Below are 22,003 nucleotides of genomic sequence, written 5' to 3'. Positions count from 1 at the left end.
AATTGCAACATGCAGAGTTGAGCTGGTGGTGCGCAAAGGCTATTCACCCAGGCTCTGCACAGAAGCTAGGCCTCATGTTCATCAGTAAGGTAGAAGCTGACAGTCTAGAATACCCGTCTCAAAAGTCTGAAAGTAGCAGTGTTGATGCTTGTAATACTGACAGGGCCTTTGGGCTGTTAGTGAAATGGACAAACCTCTAGTGTTGGTCTCACAAAAGGCAGAGTGAATACCTGGTGTGGCATCTGAGGAGTCCAGCAGGAGAGCAGGTGTTAGGTGATGGTGTTAGGACTGGTGAGAAACAATCCTCCTGCTCCAGGTTAGGTCTTGGAGTTTTGGTTTCTTGAGCAATGATTTAGAATTGATGGGTTTCAGAGGAACAGCCGTGTTAGTCTGTATTCGCAAAAAGAAAAGGAGTACTTGTGGCACTTAGAGACTAACCAATTTATTTGAGCATGAGCTTTCGTGAGCTACAGCTCACTTCATCAGACTGCTGCAGTTTCCACGGTATACATCTGATGAAGTGAGCTGTAGCTCACGAAAGCTCATGCTCAAATAAATTGGTTAGTCTCTAAGGTGCCACAAGTACTCCTTTTCTTTTTAGAATTGATGGTTTCCAAATATTAGGTCAACATGTCTAATGGGAAACTGACTGGGGAAAAATGGAATCTCCTACTCTTAAGTACATGATGAGTGTTCAGAAACATAAATACAGGTAGATTATAGAACGGGGGTGTGGTACAGCTTTACTGTGTCAGTACACCACTGCAATGGGGAAGGGGGTGAAAGAAGAAAGAAATTCCAAGATCATATGGTGAGTGGGTCTTTGCTGTAGTGACATAAATAACCAGATGCTTTGTGGGGGCACTCCATTGTATAGACCTGGCTTGAGAAGGTCTCCAACAATACTTCGGACCAGATCAATTTTAGAACCAGAGCCGAGATTTTAAAAAGTGACGAGTGATTTTGGTCACCCAACTCCTTAAGGGGGGCCTGCTTTGGAGAAATTGCTAAGCACCTGCCCCCTGAAAATTTAACCCCTTTGATGTGTCTCATGTTGAATACTCGCAGACTGAAGCCACCAACCTCTGTAGTCATTTCTGAAAATTTAGGTCCAGACTCTTCTTGGCTATAGTTATGTTTTTTTCCTCCATCATTGTTCTTTTCCACTGGTGGAAGCATGGCCCTCTGTTAACATTATTCAAAAAGCTTAGGAAGCAGATTGGGCTGGGGACGATTTACACATTACGCTGACATTGGGTTGGGGTCACATGTGAATGGAGCAAAGTTATAATCACCCTGATTCATAGGCAGGGGAGGCTGGGGCGGGGAGAGTCATGCATGACCACAGAGACAGTGAGCTATGGGAGCAGATGAGGGCTTCCAGCCTCATTTCTTTTTTTCTCTGTGGTACATCCCACGGCAGCCACCTATACGCGTGGTTTGAAGCAAGGAATCCTGGCTGCATGGGGCCATTCTACAGTCTAGGATACTGTCACCCTCCAGGAGTTGAGATAGTCTTCAGTGCAGTTCTTCTTAGCTGAATCAGATTTTGTGGATTGCCTTTGGGGAGGATGGGTTTCTCAATAATAAAAACAAACAAAGAGGGAGAGTAAGAAAGAAAAGCAAATGGGGAAATCAGCAGCTGGTCGAGTGTTTGTCACATATCTCCCTGATTCTTAAGCACAAACTTGAGTCTCTCCACATTGGATAGAACAAAGGATGAGTCCATTCTTTAATGGGTTTTTTCTTTTCCACACTCCTGTTTCTTTCTCTGTTTCTCTCTTGCTCCATTAATGTGTCTGTCTGTGTTCTTCTGTCCTCCTACATGCTCTCTGGCCAGTCATATCCCATAAGGGGCTTTACAGAGGAGCTGATTGACATTGCAGACAGTTCAAGTGGGAAAGCTGAAGTTTTAGTTTGCCCTTATGTATGTGAAAATGAAACTGTTTCACAGAGTTCCAAGGTGAAAGCCCAGAGATTTACTGTTTGCTCAGTCTTGTGCTTCTGCTAGTGAACAATAGGTGTAGAGTGCTGCCATGGCAATACACATTTCCAGATCTCCAGTGATGGTAGGATAACCTTTCCCTGTATTTATCACCTCATTATTTTTAAGATAATCCATGATTTTTGAACAACTGGGGTTGGCAATACTGTTTTACTCCCATCTGTATAATTGTGGGTCATAGTAAGGGGAATAATCTCTGTATAATGTAGCTGTCTGAATTACTCATCGGAAATACATTATCCAACAAATTTAGCCCTTTATTTCTGTCCATAAACCAACCCTGATTTCTGCAATTGTATTTATAGGTAATTTCACCGTATAATTTACGTGCACAAAGTTCAGCCTATGGGTTGTTAATGAACCGTTCGCTGTTCTTTACTTATGGTATACTGTTCGTCATGTAAGTCATATAGCACTGTTTCAGCTTCCTGACTGGATAACTTGAGCTTTTTAAAAAGAAGAATAATTACCAGTAAAGAATGAATAATGAACAGCAAATGTCCTTGTTGTTAAACAAATACCCCTGTTTGCCTGTGCATACTGATATTCATAGAAAGAAAAGACATCCCCCAGATGTCTGTATGAAGAAAATCACACTATGCTGGATAATTTTTATTGGGCAAAAAATTCCAAATGTTTGTGAAATGGAAATAATAAGAGGCATGAATGGGATCAAACTCAGAATTCAAATTCATATTTGTGTATGGTGGTTTTGCAGTGTTCGACCAGATCTGTTGTGTAAGAATGGTCAGAATATACCCAAAGTTAGGTCTGGTCTCCACTTAAAGCTTTTGCCGGCTTAGCTATTTCAGTGAAGGGGTGTGATTTATTTATTTATTTTTACTGATGTTGCTGTGCTGGCAAAAGTCCCAGTGTAGATGCAGTTATGCCAGCAAAAAAGTCCTTTTGCTAGTTTGCTTGGGGAACTGGTATAAGCGTGTCTAAACTAGGGAGGTTTGTTAGGAGAGTTAAATCAGCAAGCCCTTTCTAGTGTAGGCAATAATTTAGGGACCTGATGCCATATTTAGGCACCTAAATAGCTGGTCTGTTTTGAAGAGAAGCTGTGTACCTGCCACTTCTAGTAACCTCACTGAGAACTGTGAGTGCTCAGCATCTTTTGAAAATCAGACCATTTGCTTAGGAGCCTAAGTGCTTGTCTATAAGGAAAGTTTTGTGTTATATCAGTATAGGTGTACAGCTGTAGTTATACTGGTATGAACCCTCAGGGTAGATACTTTCATTCTGGAATTAGGGTGGCTTTTTCAGTTTAGCTTAAACCCCTTCCCGAATGACATAAGCTAAACCAAACAAAAAAGGCCCTCTTATACTAGAATAAGTGTGTCCACACAGGACGTTACAGCTATAACTGTATTAGTTTATAGTCACACTTTAGCTTATAATGGTATGTTTCCTATGTAGACAAGTCCTAAAGTTGGCTTTAGGTGTCTAGATTCAGGAAGCCAAGTGTGGAAAGTTTGGCCAGAGCGCATACAGAGGAGCCACATGGCACTACCTCCCCTTGTCCCAACCTAAACGTGCTGTGGATAAAATAGCTGTTCTTTGCTTCAGCTCCTCTTGGCATATGGTTATTGACTGTGTTCTTTCTCCACCCAGCACTGCCAGTAACTCGAACCGCAGCACGCCTGCCTGCTCCCCCATCCTGCGCAAACGTTCCCGGTCCCCGACCCCACAGGACTCCCAAGGAGACGCCATGGTGGAGAAAGGCTCAGACCACTCGTCAGACAAATCCCCTTCCACTCCGGAGCAGTGTGTGCAGCGCAGCTATTCCGCTCAGTCAGGCCGCAGTGGGGCCAAGAACTCCAAGGTGAGGAGTGCGACCCGAGGATCACCCCTCCCACCCCCCATATACACTCGAGTGTTGTACTTACTCTTTGTTCTGTGCCTTTCTTCTCTGCATATCTCTCCTTCCCTCATTGTTACCCGAGAACCTTCGCTGAGGTGCCCATTGGCTATAGGGGCACTTGACTGGTTGGGACAGAGCTGAGCATGTGCTAAATACACCCTTGTCTCCCCTCCACTAAGCTCAGACCACGAGATACCAGTTGCTCTAGCAAGTGTGCCCACACTGCAGCTCTGTAATGGCTTCTGTGGGCTGAAGCTTTGGAACCCGTGTCCCCTTTCCCTGGGAACCTGCACGGTTCTTGGCGGGACCTCGAAAGCCAGCTGTAATGAACCTCCCTTTTCAGCTGTTCACCACGAGTTTCTGTGGCACAAACTGAGGAGGAGGGCTCCAGAAGGGGCTCTGAAAAGCTTCTGGTTTGCTGAGGGTGAAGTACAGGCTGCACAGAGAGCTGGCACAGGTCCTAGGCACCACTTCAGTCCCATTTAAGACCATAAATGGATTCAGGGGCTCTCGTCCACCCAGAACCACAGGCTTCCTTGGCTGCAGGATTACCCACAACCAGTGTATCCCATCCAAACTGGGAGCAGGGTGGATTTTGCTTATTGTTACCAGGGCCCCCCAGCGACCGCTTTGCATCTTCTTGATGGCTGTATTGCACTGACTGGCTCCTTTTCCTAAGGAAAAGGACATGGCAGGAAGGAAGGAAAGAAGAAGCTGACATAGATGGCCTCTCCATAGCTACCCCCCCGCCCACGGTGTGTCCTGACACCGTCAAGCCGAAGGAGCTGTGTAAAAAGCCCTTTGCTTCCCCTCATAGTGCAGGTACCCGCAGTCCAGAAGGTGACTGGCTTTATCATTTTCACGACCTTACTGGAGCCAACTGCAGTGTGAGCCTCACTGTATGGACAGAGTGACAGGGAAAATTGCTCGGCGGGGGCATGCAAGGAGATTTGGGATGGGCCTGTCCAACCTGCTGATTTTGTTAAAGGTGGTCAGTGTTGCCTTATGACATACAGATTCCCAGGCATGTGTGAACAGAACAGGAGCTTTGATGCCAGCCCTAGGGTTTGTCAAAAGAAAGCTCACTGCTCAGAAGTGTATGTGGCTTTTCAAAATTCATGAGGTGAAACATTTTGCCTTGAATGCCATCAGAACATCACCAGCGACTGCACATCTGTACCGTTCCGGCTTGTATGAAATGAGCTGGTGGATTCTCAGCCCGGTTCATCATTGGTTAATTGTCTGTGTCACACAGAATACCCCCCTCTCCCTGCAAACCGTTATCCTTGCCACTTTCATTGTCAGTCCCAGCAGAGAAGCCCCAAATTCACTAGTCCGTGAAGACTGAACTCCTTTTTTGCCCAAGAGGAGGTCCCGTCAGATGAAGTGTGTCCCATTTGTAAGGGGCAGTGAAGGGGAAGCTTGCATCACCACTGCGTGTGCTGTGCTAGAGGACTTTGGTCTCCTGATCTGCCAGCCCACTTGCTACGACAGCATTATATCTATTTAAGGCCCATTTGAACCAGGAAAAGGAAGGAGATAATGTTTCCTGTTGTGTTTCTGGGTTTTCCTCCTATTGTTTTGTGAATCGTGTTTTGTTTTGTTTGTTTTAATTTCTCTCTCTTCCCTCCTGCATGCTCTCTTTCTGATTTAGTCACACAAGCGCCTCTCTAAAGTAAGCTTTCTCTCTTCTCCCCCATTCTCCACCATAGAATTGTCTTAACACTCAGAAATCCTCCCCGAGGTACTGGGAAACACTCCCCGGAATGGGACATTCTCCCAGTGCTTCTGCGGGAGTGATAGCGGCCACTCACCCCAACACCTGTAGCTGTGAGGCTGGGTTCGCTTGAAGTCACTGGGATTTCATTAATATTCATTCACGTGGCATGAGAACTGGCCCATTCATTACACTCCTTTATTTTACTTCTGTTTGATCCTCTAGTTTATTTATTTTGCTATTTGCTTTTCTTTAACCTTATATTGACTCGTTTTCAGTTTGCAGATTGAGACGTCCAGGCTGTGATGCGTAATATAGCTCCATAGCACCATCTTTCTCCTCTTCCCACTTCATAACTTTTTAGAAGTTTGAGACCTGCTGGTTGGTCTCTGTTATTTCTCCACTACTTTTATGACTGGGCACTTGCCATTTCTGAGGTGGGGGATTCATGACAATTGATCACAGTCAGGCTGGACTCAGAGTGTTTTTCTGTGTGAAATGAATATTAAAGATCAGTGACCTCGAAAGAATACAGCTGTACCCCTTAGAATAGACCTGCTTCCTAAGGAACCCTGAGAATTCATGGGCTCACTCTGAAAGGTATGAATGGAAAATGTCTCTCATCAGGGTAAGAAACCAACTCCCAGAGGGGAAGGATATTTGGGTTTGAATTTTTGCAAATCTGAGCAACAACTAAATTGCCTGGAGATCATAAAAAAATAAAACAGGTGATGGGATGATTAGGGGATAAAGCACGAAAGTGAAACAGATTGAATGTCTTTCTGTCCCAAAATTCTGGTCTTTCCCCAGGGAAGACCTTGGCTTCAAATGCTGGGCTAGTTCCCAGTGGACATTGAAACCGATGGTCCTATCTTAGTCCCCCATTGGTTCACATCAGAAAATTTGGCTCAGCCTTGCATTATTGTTGGTCTAGGCTCAGGAGATGTTGCCTGTGTAACATGATGCTGCAAATCAGGATTGAGGTGGATTGAAAAGAATCCTGTGGGGAACCCCAGACAGAATAGCAGAGAGCTCTGCTGGGTCTGCAAAGGGAGGAGTGTTAGCAGAGCTGTCTGAGTGGGATAGGTGGTGCTGGGATATATCTGAAAGGGGAGCATTGGCCACCACTGGAATGGCAGGTCAGGGTGGAGGTGCATTGGGAGAGTACTGTGTAATTCTCCACTGGAATGGCAGGTGGCACTCCCGATAGACAGGTCTGGTTGGAGGCGCATTGGCATAGATGTATGTGCAAAATACTCACCAAGGTGTCAGCTGAATCCACTTCCTGTCTGACTCTGGCTTTCATGAGAACAAAATATTCTAAACGATATTAGAGAGAACAACAGTGCAATAAACCTGAGATGAGTTCTGAAATGTGGATGGTGAACAGGTGGTACAAAGGAGTTCTGAGCACATTCCCCAGTGGACAGACAGGCATGTCCCAGTACCTCATGCAGTTTGTGTCCATCTCTGCCTTTACAAGCTAGCTGTGCTGAGGGGGAGCCGGTGGAGTTGATTATGAAGCGTGAAACCCCTTCTGACCTCAGGAGAGTTTGGTTGTGGATCAGGGTTAATGGGGAGAGGAAGCCCAGGGCTAATGAAAGTAGTGGACTGAATTCCTCTCTCAGCTCAGATGAGGATGTGTCTGTCCAGGGCTGGGATCGTGAAAGACAGCAATGTATGGGAACACAGAGACATGCAGGATGAAGAAATTCATATTTCATCTCTCAACCTCTTATTGTTTTATTTCAGCTTTTTCTTTTGCAAGCAGAAAAATATGCCACTTTCCTATGCAAAGCAGATCAGATTGATAAGGGTGGGGAACCGGCTTGAGCCCATGAATTTGACTCTGTGTTTATACAGTTGCTAACTGTTGTACAGTACTGGAGAAATGTTTCCGTTTCCTGTTAGTTGTCATGACACAGTTCCGCCATCAGAGGGAGCCACTTCACTTGTCATTTTGAAACATTTGAATAAGCCTGTAATAATGCTTTTCAGGAAGTTTCTTTTCTTCCCCATCCACTGCTAACAGGTGAAACTCAGACAGTCCACCAGTACAGCAAGCAAACACTTTGCTCCACCTCAGCCTTAGATTGCCAGCCAGCCGGTATATTCACTACACATGGGATAGAAGCTATTGCTTTGCTGTTAAAGCATAAACAGGTTTTTAAAAAATTTTTTTTCCTCTTCCCTATAAAAAGGGGTGACCCCACTCAGAGTCCGTTAATCCCACTCACCCCCTAGTGCTGAGTCTGAATGGTAAGGGTAAAATAGATCTATATTGTCAATATAGTTTGTACAGTGCCTTGCACCATGGGGTCCTGGTCCATGACGACAGCTCCTAGGTGTTACAGTAATATAAAAAAATATTATTTATTTATTAGGTTTTATAGGAAGGAAGAGCTTTACAATGTGTCCTGAAGGTCATTAGGTTCGAACTATCGTGGACCTGGGTGGCATGTTGGAGCCGATTCCATAACTTTCCATGTACGACATAGCCTTTTGAGCCCTCTGGAGAACCACTGGTTAAAACAAACAGGTGCTTGAGATACAGCGTATGTCTGCACTGGGAGATGGGGGTGTGACCCCCTGCTTATGGAGACGCTCACGCTAGCTCTCATCGAGCTAGTGCATTCAAAACAGAGTATAGCTGTGGGACAGCAAAAGCTGAGGGGTGGGCTAGCTGACCTGAGGATGTGTCTAGGGTTTTCGGCAGGCACGTAGTTGGGGCAGCTAGCCCCCTCTCCCCACATGAACCATACTGCTCATGCTGTTGTAGCTACATTCTGTGTTTAGTGTCTGTCTCCAACGAGTATGTCTTCTGAGCTGGGAATCTCACATACCCTTAGTCTCTGAAGCTTCAGCCTGGTAATGGAAATTCGGTAGTTGGTAACTGGGTAGTGTTAAAAGGGAAAGGTACCTAGTGGTTAGACTGGGAGTCAAATCTTCAGGGTTTTAGTCCCAGCTCTGCCACTAACTCATTTTGTAACCTTAGGCAGGTCATTTCACCTCTCCGTGCCTCAGTTTCTCCAGTTGTAAAATGTGGATCATGGTGCTTCCATGCCTCCTGGAAGGTGTTGTGGAGCTGAATTATTTACAATATATGAAGTGCTTTGGAGTCCTCTGGCAGCAGCACTATAGAAGAGCAAAGTACGATCCTGCTCCCATTAAAATCAATGGCAAGACCTCCATTGACTCCATGGGGAGTAGGACCACCCCTGTTGTACTAGCCAACAATCTGAAATTCATACAGAAAATGAATGATCTGTTGCCTCCTACCCAGAGTATTCCCTTTAATCTCCCTAAGCAGAGCTGCCATTACACATGGTATGGTCGCTAATCCGAGCAAGCACTTGGAGAGATGTAGCAGGTTATAAAGAAAAGACTTGTTAAAGAGCCCCATCCCCTCCCTCATCAAGGTGCCATGAGAAGTGTTATCTGGCTGCCGAAGATGAGTAACTGTGTGCTGTGATACCCCGGCATCTGCCCCTCTGTGCCTATGTAGCGCTGTGTCGTGTGGGTCAGTGGAAGCTCTCCTCAGTCGTGTGTGTGATTATTTCCACCGTTTATGATAGATATTATTTATTTCCTTTTCTCCTTTCAGTTCTAATTGTGACAATTTCTTTTTCCAGTATGACAGACTTAACCTGATCAAAGTAAGAACTTGTTTCTTTCTTTTTTAAACCACCTGCTGATTCTTCTGGACTCTTTCCTTGATCCCGACTCCTTCCCACCTTGTAAAGAAATCAGTGCACAACCCGCTTTGGAGATGAAGCCAGGAGCCAGTTTTAAGCTTAGGCTCCTGAGGCTGTGAGCAGGAATCTTCATCTTATATAAATGTCCTGGGTTATTTCAAATTGTGAGAATGCATCCACTGAATGCATCCGATGAAGTGAGCTGTAGCTCACGAAAGCTTATGCTCAAATAAATGTGTTAGTCTCTAAGGTGCCACAAGTCCTCCTTTTCTTTTTGTGGATACAGACTAACATTGCTGCTACTCTGAAACCTGTCAAATTGTGAGGTTTCTCTGACGCTTGTTATTCTGGTGCACAGGAGGAGAAGTCTGTCGACGTCCCCGAAGCCACAATAGTCTTCCTCCTTCAGCTTCCTGTAACATATGCTTCCACCATACATACCTCCTATTCTCTCTCTCTCTCCTGGGCTCCTACACCCCATAATCCATTTCCCTTCAGTTTGTGCTCTCTCTAATCTCTCTCCCCTCTTGGAGTTCTTCCATAGGAGCTCTGAGAGCAGACTAATGCCAGGATACTGGAGGCTCAGGAAGAAGTTTAGGGAAACCTGATGTAGGTTCAGGTCATTTCTGCAAGATCTTATTGCTGCTTCTAAAGTTCCCGCTTACCCTAAAAATATTCCCATGCATCAAACCAAACCTTGGCAGAAGTAAAACAGAGTCCCTAGAAAATGAACCCCTAATATAGGAATAAACATAATAGGATGAATTTACAATCTGAAAAAAGGTTAAAGGAAATATAATAGGCAGTGGATCTGTTGAATAAATGCAGAAACAAGAGCATGTGCCCAGCTACTGAGTTTCCGGTAGAAACTATAACATGGGTTATAATTATGCAGGAGAAAGCCAGAGAGGATTCAGATCTGGAGGGAAATTCACCTAGAGAAAAAATGACACCACCTTAATCCAGAGTTCTCTATGCAACTAAGCCTGCTACAATTGCTGCAGCAGAGGGGAGTGAAATCTCTGTTACAGTGCTCTTAGTCTACGGCACATGCAAGTTCATTTCAGTAGCCTCAGTGGAAGCAAAGTCCACATTTTCCTGTTACTTTTGGTTTGATTGTGTGTGTGTGGGGGGGTTACTTTTCAGGCACTCCTGTCCTTTGCGGTACCCAGAGGGTTGTAAGGTAGGGTAAAGAAATCTGCATGAGAACCTCTCCATCTCAGGTACCCAGATGCCATGATGATGAGTTATGGATGGATGGGTGGATAGACAAACTCTATCATTAGCGAGAATTGAGCCACACGATGCCCTGGTCTCTGTGCCTTTTGTGGACAAGAGTGGTTTCTTCTTGTTTCTCCTTGCTCCTTTGGATGAGGACTCCCTTCGGGAGAAAAAGCAGCGGGTAAGACCAGCCTTGGAAAGGGGATGGGTCAGAAGGATGTAGCCAGTAAGAATTATCCCCCTCCACAAGCTGTTGGTTGTTTCTGTGTCTTGAAGACCTGTCCACACTGTGATTCACTTTTCCTTGCCCAGATTTGTGGGACAGCCCAGAAATGGACGCTTTATGTTTTTCAGTAACTCTGCTCCATGGGGGTGAGGGCCACAGATTGCATATTCTTATGGTGTTTTTGCTGTGGATCAAAAATATCCAAGGATGCACATGGCCTTTGAGTAGGGTTGGCTCCATGAATGAAGTCTGAGTGCTTGTGAAGTTCTGCACCTGTGCAGCAAGGTGGAGGGGTGGGGGAAGGAGTGGGAGTTGAGCAGTTTTCTGGGGTGGACACCTTTTTCAACTCACTCAGGAGCTGATGCAAAGGATTCTGGGAAGCCTTACTCAAAAGCTGATCTTCTGATTTCAAAATTTAGGAGTATTCAGGCCTGATCATTTCATTCAGGTCTCATTGCCAGTTCCAGGTTAAGAGTTATGTACACAACACCCTGCCTATAAAATGAGCGTATATTGTAGAATGTGAAATTAATACGATGTTCATTTGATGCATGCCTGTTCTTGCCTGGCCTGGGGCAGATATGGACAGATGACATTTAGTGCTACTTGGTCTGAGCAATGTGAACTCAAAATGGCCCTGAAATCCATATGGTGTGGATAGCATAGCAGCATTTCTAAGCTAAGTGGAGGTAGCAAAATCCTGTTCCCAATACCTAGACATAGGCCAAGTATTTGTTGCAAAAAGATTTTTAAAAATAGCTTGTCGTCACATGAGTAGAAATGTAGCATTTTTGCAAACAACGTGAAGTGATCAGGGTGTGTGGAGGTGTAGAGAGGCAGCGTGGTCTAGTCAATAGTGCCCAGTGCTGGAAGCCAGCACACCCCCCTCCCCCCCACCAAGTTCTGTGGTACTGTCTGGCCTTAGTAATACTTTACATTTACAAACAGGCTCAACCCTGTAAATCCTTAGCCCCAGCACAGTCAGCAGGACTGCTCATTTGAGTAAGATCTACTTGCATGAAGGAGAGTTTGCGGATTGAGTCCACAGTAGCATTATGCTTCCCAGTGTCCTGGAGGTAGATAATAAATATAATTGCCTGCTGTTACAGGTGAGAACACTGGAGCCTGGAGAAGTGAAGTGACTTGCCCACAGTCAGGGAGCAAGTCTGGCTCAAAGAGAGGATTACAATAGAGTCCAGGGCTCTGAATCCAAGCTCCTTTCGTAGTCCCTGAGACCAGACTGCCCCCGATGTCTCATTTCCACATCTATAAAATGGGGATAATCATACTTCCAGGCATGTCTCAAGAGTAGGGCAAGTGCCACCTAAGCAATAGCAGTATTACTAGGGGCACCATGCCGGAATGCAGAGCATATTTCTCTCCCTCCCCTTGCAATCCAACAGCTCTCACCTCCCACTGAAAAATGGCGAGCGTGACTTTTCCAGCTGAACTGGCTTTTCCACGCGTTCAAATGTGACAAACGGCCCAGCCTCCCAAAACAGTGCAAAATGTCTCAATGACAGGGTGCAAAATCACAGGCAAAGGGGCAGAGAAACTCTTCATACTCAGTTTCATGGAAAAAAGTGCCATCAGTTTTCCCCAGCACTACTGAGCACTTCTATTACTGTAGTGTTCTCTCTCTCACTCTCTTTGTTTCACATGCTGCTTTCCACATCCAAATCTTTTGAAGGGTCTGTCTGATGCCTTTTGTGACTGACTGAAGTGAAATCAAGTTCCTAGCTCACCCTGGTAGTTCTTCAAGTGTTTATTTGGAAGGGGTCTCAGAACATGCTGGCATTTTTATCAGCTAGCCAGCAGGCCTGTGGGAAAATGGAGCTTGTAATAGAAATGATTGGTGATCATTAGCTCTAATGTTGCTAATGGGTGCTGCTGTTCTGCAGAAATGATTACAAAGTGTGCGTGAGAGAGTGAGTGAGAGAGAGAGAGCATGAATTGCCTCCTGCTGTAATCTCATACTTCTGGGTTTGTTCTTTAAGTCAGATAACTGGGAATAAACATGTTAGACTCTGCTCTGAAACCCACCAAAGTCTTTTGTCTTTATTCCCACTTTCTGTTGAATAGTTATACTGTACATACCAGATGGGTTCTAGTCTCTCTGTCTCTCTCTCTCTCTCTCTCTCATACTAAGATCTTTGCAATAACTAATACTTCTCTTTTATTTTGTCCTTACAGAAAAGCCAGAGTTGGTATAATGTAAGTACTCCAGTTTCTCTTGTCCCTTGGTACATGTGGGGGTGGTGGGGAAGGCGGGCTGGGTTAAAAGGGGCTTTGCAATGGCACTGGGGCATGTTGATCATTTCAGAAAAGGCGGGGTGGGGAATGGTTCAGAGCTGGCAAGAGGGGATTGGCTTCTTAAGGGAGGGATATCAGAGAGAGGAGCCTCCAAGAATGGGAGCAGATGATGTGGTCTCTCAGTCACTGGCTTCCTGCTGCACGTACATAGTCAGGATCTCCGGATCCTGTCTCTCATTGGATCTCCTTGGAATAGAATAGAGTTTGGCTTTATATAGCACCAAACAGAGCTACAAATATATGAAAATGTTCACGCCTTTTGGAGTGGGTGTGAGGGCGGGAGGGGAATCACCTGCCCACAGAGCTTGCAGGAACATAAACCGTCTTTCATTTCTGCCTTGATCTGATTTTTTTTTTCCCCCTTTGAGATCATGAGTGGCAGCGTTCGGACGCACAACGCTGTCAGTTTTCAGGTTTTCCACAAGCAAATAGCGGCAGCTTGGTTTTCACAGATGAACGCCATCCTCCCCCATGGTCTGATAGTAGATACCAGCCGCACAGTGGCTATGCAGATGAGGTGTTAAATTAGCATCTTTCATTTAAAACCAGATCGGAAGAACAGTGGCTGTCCAGCAATTACTACACATACGACCTTTCCTGAAATTGGGCCTAGGTGGAAAGTGAGAGCATTTTTTTGTGACTATTGGGAGGGAAAAGTGCACTGTTTTAGAAGGGCCCGGCATATTCCAGGGACTGATCATGGGGAATGGAGCCTTTCCCTTCTAGGTCACTATCCCAGGTCAGTACCACTGAAAGCTGTGACTTATGTGGCAGATGCTCAGCTGCCCTAGTTTGGTGAGTCTCCTGGAACAGGTGGCTGCCCCATCAGAAAGAAGTCCTCAGTAATTGTCACTAAAGTGGGGCTCTGTTGGAAGCTCAGCAGAGAGGCCAAGGACTGAATAAAACATGGAGATTGAACTCCCCTCAGACCCCAAGGTGGTCTCTGCACATCATGGGGAAAGCACATGGCTGGGATGCTTTGTTTACTATAACTTTTCTTTGGATAAAGAGACTTCAGAGCCAGATTTTCAAAGGAGCTCAGCTCCCCTTTAGACACCTAAGTGGAGTGCTCAGCAACCAGCTACTCCCATAACAGACAGCAGCAGCTATTGGGAGCTGAGCACTTTTAAAAATCTGGCCCAGGAACTCTAGAGTTGGGTCTATGGCCCTTTTTACGGGCAGCACATTTGCTAAAAGTACATAGTTTCAGGAGTGTTCAAAGCAGTTTTTGGCAGGAGTGAATCACTGGGCAGGAGATCCCAGTGATATGTCTTAGAGCGTTACTAACAGAAGTCAGTGTAACACTCAATATCTTATATCTCAGTCTATCTAACTGAGTTTGCTGTGTCCTTGGTCTTAGCTAGGAAGACAGTGGCAGTGCAGAACCACCGTTGCATCATCAGCTTTTCTGGGGAAGGGCAGTTTCTACTGGTTCTCCACAGTCCAGACTCTCAAAAGTTGTGGCTCTTCATTGAGACTGACCTTGGGTTTTTCTAGGGTATGGGGTATGGCCTAGATTTTTAAAAGCATTTAGGCAACTGAAATCAATGGGAGTTAGTACCTAAATACCTCTAAATATCTGGACATATGCCCTCTATTCAGCAGTCAATACCTGTTCAGTAAAGCACTTAAAACATGTGCTTAACTTGGGACACATGCTTAAAGTTAAGCACATGCTTAAGTGTTTTTTTGAAGAAGGATGGATTTAACATGTGGAGTCTATGCTTTGTTGAACTGGACCCATAAGCTCCTTCATTAAGAATTCCCCAGTCATAACTGATGTAGACTACATGCTAACCTAGCAGTGATTAGTCCAGGCTTATTTGGCTTCATGCTTCCCAAGGTTCAGGCTCTCCTGGCTACAGAATTCCCAACAGGTATCAGAGAACTATGACCAACTTCTGTATAGGCTCTTGGCAAGGCAGAGTAAAGTTTAAAAAACAAACAAACAAACAAAAAACAAACCTGTGAGTAAAGCCAAAAATATCTAGAGGTGAGTGAGCATACTAGGATTTCTCGTTTCTCCTTCCCTCTCCCCTCCCAGGGTATCTCAAAAGTCATCTTATCCTCTGGCCTAATTCTGGACCTACCTCTGCTGGGTGCTAGGAGAATTGTGGGATCCCTCCAGCCAATCTGTGAGGCTCTGATACAGACCTCTAACGTCCATGATCACCTACTCTAGAGTAAGATGAATTTGGAGCCAGCACACATGGGAACCTGACTGCTGGAGAAAGCAAAGCATTAGATCCCTCTTAACCTGGGAGCCTAGACCCCAGAGAGGTTGTAGCAAGGAGATACCCTAGATATGGATCCCATGTCTGACCAATACCACTATCTGTTGAGCTGTGTACACATCACAATCGTAGAGCACTTACATTTTTTGTGAGCGCTGAATCATGGAAATCACAGAGAGACGTTTTATCATGTTGCACCAAAGTATCCTTCATCCACAGCTCCCACCCTCCAGTACGTGCTGCCTGTCTGCTCTGGGAGTCTAAGTGGCTGAGGCAGGAATTTGCTCTTCTCTCATAGCACAGCTAGAAAGACACCAAATTTTTCCAGACACTGTCCTTCCTTCACTCACTCACTCACTTTGCACGTCTGCCTGGCCACCACTTCCAGTAGTCACCATTATTTATTTATTTTTAAATCTTCCATATCTCTAAAATCAAATCTCTTTGCTGACTAGTTCAGTTCTGAAATGAGTTTTGGTTTGAAACAGGAATTTTCCTCATGAGAGGTAGAGTGTAGACAAAGACAGACCTCGTTAGGAGGGGAAAGTGTTTAATAAGGATAGACGGGGTGAAGATGGCAGCATGGGCAGAAAACAATAGACCTCTTTCTATTGAAGTCAATGACCAAAGTCTCTTTGACTCCAGTGGGAGCTAGTGTGGATCCAGTATGCACAGACAGGCAAGGAGAGGGACAGAAGCAAGGACAGGAGAACATCTGGCTTTGGAGGCAAATGGAAGCAGTGTAGACAGATGGTGTTAGCAAGTGGTCAGAAATGTAGAGAAAGACAAACTGGGTTGGAGGAAACGTGGATTGCAGACAGGAGGAAACGGCAGAGAGGTGATCAGAAGTATGGAGAGCAGACTGACATGCACAGAAAGGTGGGGGTACTCAGAAACACAGAGCACAGACAGAAGGAGCATGGAGAAGTGGCATAAAGAAGCATGTAAAGAAGTCAGTAACCATAGCTGAAGACGGCATTGTGTTTTATACAAGAGCTGCTTGATTTTGTGACTGCTGGGAGCCATTCCCTGCTGCATGATGCTTTGGTGTGATCTGCTTCTATGGTTCTCTTGTGGTTTTGTGTCCGCTCTATCTTATCTTTCTGTTCTCTTGTTTTTCCTCCATGTATTTTCAGCATGAGAGACAGCACATCCGGAGAGTAAGCACTGGCTGCGTTCTGCGTGGTTTTTTTCTTTTTTTGTTTTAGTCCACAAAGCCGTTGTGGCCAGATGAAAGCAGCAATGTGGAAACGGGGATGGGCCACCTGAGCTCCAGGAAAGGAATCAATGCTAGTGATAGCGTAACAGTTGTCAGTAATTTGCTACTGCTTTGCATTGTGTTGGGCCAGTCCCTCCCACATGTCTTGCCAGGATCACCAGCACTGGGATAACCAGACGCTTTCCCTTCCCCCACCTCCGGGGACAGATCCATAAATTAGAGTCCATCTCCAGGGGGCGTCTAGAGAGCTCGCCTTTGGTGTAGTCTTGCAGTTTAGTCAGCTCTAGGGCGTGTCTTTAAACCTGTACATGTGAAACACAGGTACACCTACACTGCACGCAGACTCACTCTCACCCTCACTTACGGAGCCTCATGCACCCTAGGAGTGTAGCTCTTCCCTGAAGCGCTCCTGCCCATCAGCTTTGTATTAATACACTGGCTTTGGCTGTGGAGGCACCAGCCCTATTCCTGCTGCTTTTAACTGGTTTTCTTGTTTCTGTCTGGCCTGCTATGTTATCTCCCCTCCCCTTAACACCACTTTGACCTGTCCCTGCTTCTCCCATAGAAGTTGTTCCCTCCCACGTTCCATTTTGTCTTTTCTTCTTCCAAGACTACAGCAACCTCCAGCTGTGAATATTTGCTTTAGAACTCACCCTTCCTCTGCCTCCTAGTGTGTTCTCTGGTGCCACCCATGCTTTCCAAGAGATGCATGTGAGATTTGCATCAGGACCATATCAACTGGGGCGGGGGGAGAATTTATAGTTTGTGAAGTTCGAAGTACAGAACCAATAGAAGAGTAGGCCCTTCTTCCCCAATAGTGAAAGACCTTCCATCTGTCCTAGCCCTTCTCCTTCTATGTCCTGTAAATCAGGGGTGGAGGCTGCCTGGCAGGTGCCCAGTCTGAGAGTTAAAATACAGTACCAATTCAGGTCCCTTTCCTCAGGGCCAGCTAAGTACCTGAAGGAGATTTCCACAGGGAACTCTCAATAGCCAACAGAGGCCCTTCCAGCTTTCAGCAAGCAGGGCGGGGGAGAGGACATGCCGTTCTCCTTCGGTGACCTTTCTTAGATATCTCCTATGCCTCCAGCCTGGTACCCATGGTGAGAGTTCTCTCATCTCCCCAGGGCTGAGCCACCAGCAATCCTCTATATAATATCCAGTAGCCAGTCTTGTGACACTTAGTCAACTGCTTTCTCTGGAGACTACAGCTTCCAGCAACCCTGGTCATAAAGGGGCTAACAGATCTCCTGACCGAGTCTGAACTCACGAGCCAGTGCTCTGTTCCAAAGAGCTTCCCGGCTTTAGAAAGCCGCATCGCACACCTGCAGTGAGAATATGGGCTGCAGCTGAATCATATAGACCCATTTCTGATCCAGAGTGAACACATGCAGCCCTGCACCTGTGCTCATATCTCCTAGGTTGAGGAGCATGGATTTATTGGCTGGCTGGTTGAGTTCAACAGCCGTGAAAAGGGAAAGCTGCCCAAGGCATTTCCAGAGCCATTGGTGAGGAGCAGCAGACTTGGGTCCTGGCTTGTCAGGATTATTAGCCTGATTGATTAGAAGTCCATTACTAAGCACATGCAGACCTCTGCAGTCAACATTTAGCCCTCAGGCTGCACTCTGAGTGTCCCTCTTCTGGGCTTAAGTGCTCTGTGTCTGCTCATCTGTTTTGAGACAGTGAGGTGCGGGCATGCAGTGACTGAGATCAGCAGTGAGTCGCCACCTAGCTCTGTTTACTAAGAGAGTTGTCTGTCTGCATTAGCACAGGTCTCTTGTTGTTGTTGAGAGAAGGGGTCTGGTATGTCATCTCCTCCTGTCCAGTGACTCTTAAGGTGACGGAGTTTTCTCAGGCTCGCTTCACCCTAGAAAAGGTTTGCCAGTATAGCTCTAGCTACAAACCCTCCCAGTGTAAATGCAATTTAGACTGGCAAAAAAGTGTTTTTGCTAGTATAGCTTGTATCGGATTCCTGAGCGATAAGCTATATTGGCAAAAACACTCTGCCAGTGTAGAAATATCACTAGTAAAATCCCCCCCTTAAACAGTATTGCTATATGTTGGCAGCTTAGAAGGAACCTCATGTCCAGGCAAATGGATACAATTCTGTCCCTCACTTCTCCTCCTCATAACAAACCCACACATCCCTGATATTTGGTTATGGGTTGAAATCACTCCCTTGTGTGAGTTTACCGGCAGTGGGACCCAATAGCTTATCAACTCATGCTGCTATTACGTACGGGGAAGAGGGCTGTGTTATGGGCATTGTGGTAGATGTACGAAATCGCTTCACTGCTTTTTCTAAAATAGGGTGTGTTTGGTCGAGCCGTTCTGCTGTGTGGAATAATTCTTCCAATCCCCTTCTCCTGGAGAATGCAGCTAGCTGTTCATGGGGTGTCAAGACACCATCCCTCCCGTGGAACAGCTATTTCTTAGCAGTAGGAAGAAACCAGGCCCAGGGCAATATGGCCCAACCCCAAGTGTTCAGAAACCATGAGTCAGGCTCCCAAAATCATGAGATTGGCTAAGAGATCATGGGATTTGAACTATAATAAATGTTGGGTTCTTTTTCTTTGCCTCCTGGTTTTTGAGACATCAGGGATTTTGTTTTCAAGCTTTTCCCCACAGCCTCGAGGGCTAGAATCTTATTTTATTTTAAAATGAGAGCTGGGATTGTCATGTAGTAACATGACTTCAGGAGTTGGATCTGTAAGAGAAATACCAAATATTTTGAGACTTGCAATAAAATGGTGAGAGTGAGCAACGCTGGGAGAGGGTTTCTGAGGCTCAGTAAAGGAGCTGAGATTAGGGAAGTATGGGCTAGTGTGAGGCCCAGTGCAGGGAAATCATGGAGCTGAAAGGGAAAGCCAAGGTGCGAACACCTACAAGAGTAAAAATGGGCATGAACAACGAATTTCAAATCCAGAGTCAAGCTTTTCCAGGATTTGGAGTGTTTGGATCTGGTGTTCTGGTCCAGCCCGTTCTAGAGAGAGGGCCTAAGCCATGAAATCAGGTTGCAGAACCAATCCAATCTTCCCCAAAGTTTGTGAGTTTTCATATCCACAGTTTGGGCTTGGGCCTGTCTCTGGCACAGAGCTAGCTGTGTGGGAAGCTGGAACGCTCTTAGCCACTAGCAGGAATCCCCCAACCAGTAAATGTTTTGAAAAGTCTATATGTGTATTCTGGAAACATTTCACTTCTTTCCATAAACAATCACTTCTTTCCTTTCTTTCTTTCCCCACTTGGGACGACAGGCCCTGTTCCCTGTCAGAGCATGGAGGATTCAGTTTATATTCCTCAGGTTCCACATCCAAGGTCAGAGCCAAGGAGGACTCTATGGAGACATGTAGACAGCCCAGCCTTCCATTCTTGTCTTCTGCTTGCTCCGCTATAAATCACTCTGGTGACCCTCCTCTCTTGACTGTCCCTAAATAGGGGTATGACCTCAGGGTTCTTGGCTCTCTGGTGCCAGAGTGTCGGGCTTCTCCAGCATTTCCAGCTGCTGTATGTAGCAAGTGCAGCTTCTGTAAATCACCTCCTGCGATCTCTGTGCAGATGGAGGCCAAACCGCCGGGAGTGGATGCAGTACTGCCAAATATTCCTTCCCAGTCACTGGTGAGAGAGAATTAGCAAGAGTAAAGAGATGTCCTTGACGAGATAGAGCAAACAGAGCTGGCTCCAGGGACCTGCAAGACCCAGGTGCATCCAAGGGGCTTTCTATCGACTAATCAGCTCCCTGGGCCAGCCCTACCCCCACTCTCATATCTCCCTGTAGAGTTCACCCCCTGCAGCTTGCTTTCTCTCTCTCCTGGTGTGTGTTTGCATTGAATATTCTCCTTCTCTGTTTCTCTGCCTCAGTTCCTCCACCTCTTCTTTTCCTTATAGCTCACTCTAAACCCGCTATGCACATTGGCTTCATGATAAGGGCATCAGGGAGTTCCACCCTGGTTACAAAAATCATTCACAAGAATTCACTGCTTTCTGCCTACATCATTGAAATGCCTCTAGAATTATTTAAACTTCCTGTAAGAAACCTGCTGAAAGGCTCTGACAGCACAGCAGCATGATTCAATCCATTTCTCTTTGAGAGCAAAGTCTGGGGCGCAGCTCTAACCACAGACTATAATGAGTGGGATGAAGTGCCACCAGAAACTCTGCATTGTTTACAGTTGTCCACACAAACACTGCACGCACACACAAATGAACTTTCCCAACAGTGGCTCCAGAGGAGAGTTCGGGCTATTACCTCTGTTGATCCACACACACAATTGAACATTCAGCTTCTAGTACCATCTCACTCAAAGCAGCATGTGCTACCCTGTCATCACAAAACACCGGAAGACCAGAGATGGGATTGTGATAAGCACGTGCTTTTCTCTCGCTCTCTACAAAATCATCATCCAGACCCTGTTCAAATTACAAATACATTCAAGATGGAAGACCAAAGTCTCTAACAAAGGCAGTATACTGCTTGCTGGGAAGGACTGATTAAAATACAGCATTCAGTCAAGTGCTGTAGTTTCATCTACAGGAGCTTTGGTGTGACATATGCCTCACGGCAGTACTATGTGCAATAATACAAGCAAACTCGTGTCAGCTGCAGCATCAGGGCCTGATTTGTCAATACAATGTATTGCTGTTTGCACCTAAGCAAAATAGGTGGACCCCCCCCCCCCACGCAAACAGAATGGTCGTTTTTTACACTCCCTTTGCACAGGGGTGAATGATGGCACAAGATGCAAGATAGTGGAGAATCAGAGCCATGGTGTACTCAAACTGAGAGTAAAAAGTAGGAGAGGCATAAGGTCCACTGGAAAGATGAAAAAGAAAGGTAGTGAAAGAAGTTAAATGGAGGAGAGATTGAAACAGAGAGACACCCTCCCCCCCCCCTTTTTTTTTTTACTATACGAGAGAGAGATTCAAGCTCTCAGAGTAAAAGATCTTCACACACACACACACACCCCAAAACACCAACCAAAAAGAAAACTGGAGGAGATAAGCTGTGTATACCTTTGGGAGAAAGGAAAGTGATGTCTGAAACTGCTTCACCATTGCGTGTCAGCCTGAGCTACTGACTCAGAATCAGACAATGACACAGTATGGAGGGACGCACTGCACAAGGCCCCAGTAGTACAGATGAGTAAGCAGTTTGTTTGATAAACACCAGTTCTCCTTTGCTTGTGAATTGTCTGCAGCCAACTTGAGATTTTTCTCAAATGTTGCCATTGTTTTAAACAAAGAAAAGGAGGACTTGTGGCACCTTAGAGACTAACCAATTTATTTGAGCATGAGCTTTCGGGAGCTACAGCTCACTTCATCGGATGCATGCAGTGGAAAATACAGTGGGGAGATTTTATATACACAGAGAATATGAAACGATGGGTGTTACCACACACACTGTAACGAGAGTGATCAGGTAAGGTGAACTATTACCAGCTCCCTGTAATAGTTCACCTTACCTGATCACTCTCGTTACAGTGTGTGTGGTAACACCCATCGTTTCATGTTCTCT

General features: G+C 45.7%; 1 protein-coding gene across 11 annotated transcripts in view; it reads left to right on the top strand.

Moving 5' to 3' along the window:
• GRAMD1B (GRAM domain containing 1B) overlaps positions 1 to 22,003 on the top strand; it is a 225,706-nt gene that overhangs the window by 168,803 nt on the left and 34,900 nt on the right. For 6 of the 11 annotated variants that reach the window (XM_048827188.2, XM_075122208.1, XM_075122207.1 and 3 more), the window contains 3 exons: positions 3,620 to 3,830; positions 12,922 to 12,942; positions 16,412 to 16,435. In XM_048827188.2, the coding sequence (XP_048683145.1) occupies positions 3,620 to 3,830; positions 12,922 to 12,942; positions 16,412 to 16,435 (256 nt within the window). Of the gene's footprint in view, positions 1 to 3,619; positions 3,831 to 10,504; positions 10,997 to 12,921; positions 12,943 to 16,411; positions 16,436 to 19,745; positions 19,807 to 22,003 lie in introns of those variants that run through there. The other 5 variants (XR_012665752.1, XM_048827185.2, XM_048827191.2 and 2 more) reach the window with 5 other exon arrangements.

This window comes from Caretta caretta, chromosome 22 (assembly GCF_965140235.1).
Source record: "Caretta caretta isolate rCarCar2 chromosome 22, rCarCar1.hap1, whole genome shotgun sequence".
NCBI classification, from domain to species: Eukaryota; Metazoa; Chordata; order Testudines; family Cheloniidae; genus Caretta; species Caretta caretta.
Note: the sequence above shows the minus strand (reverse complement) of the source record. Positions and strands in the feature narration are given on the sequence as shown.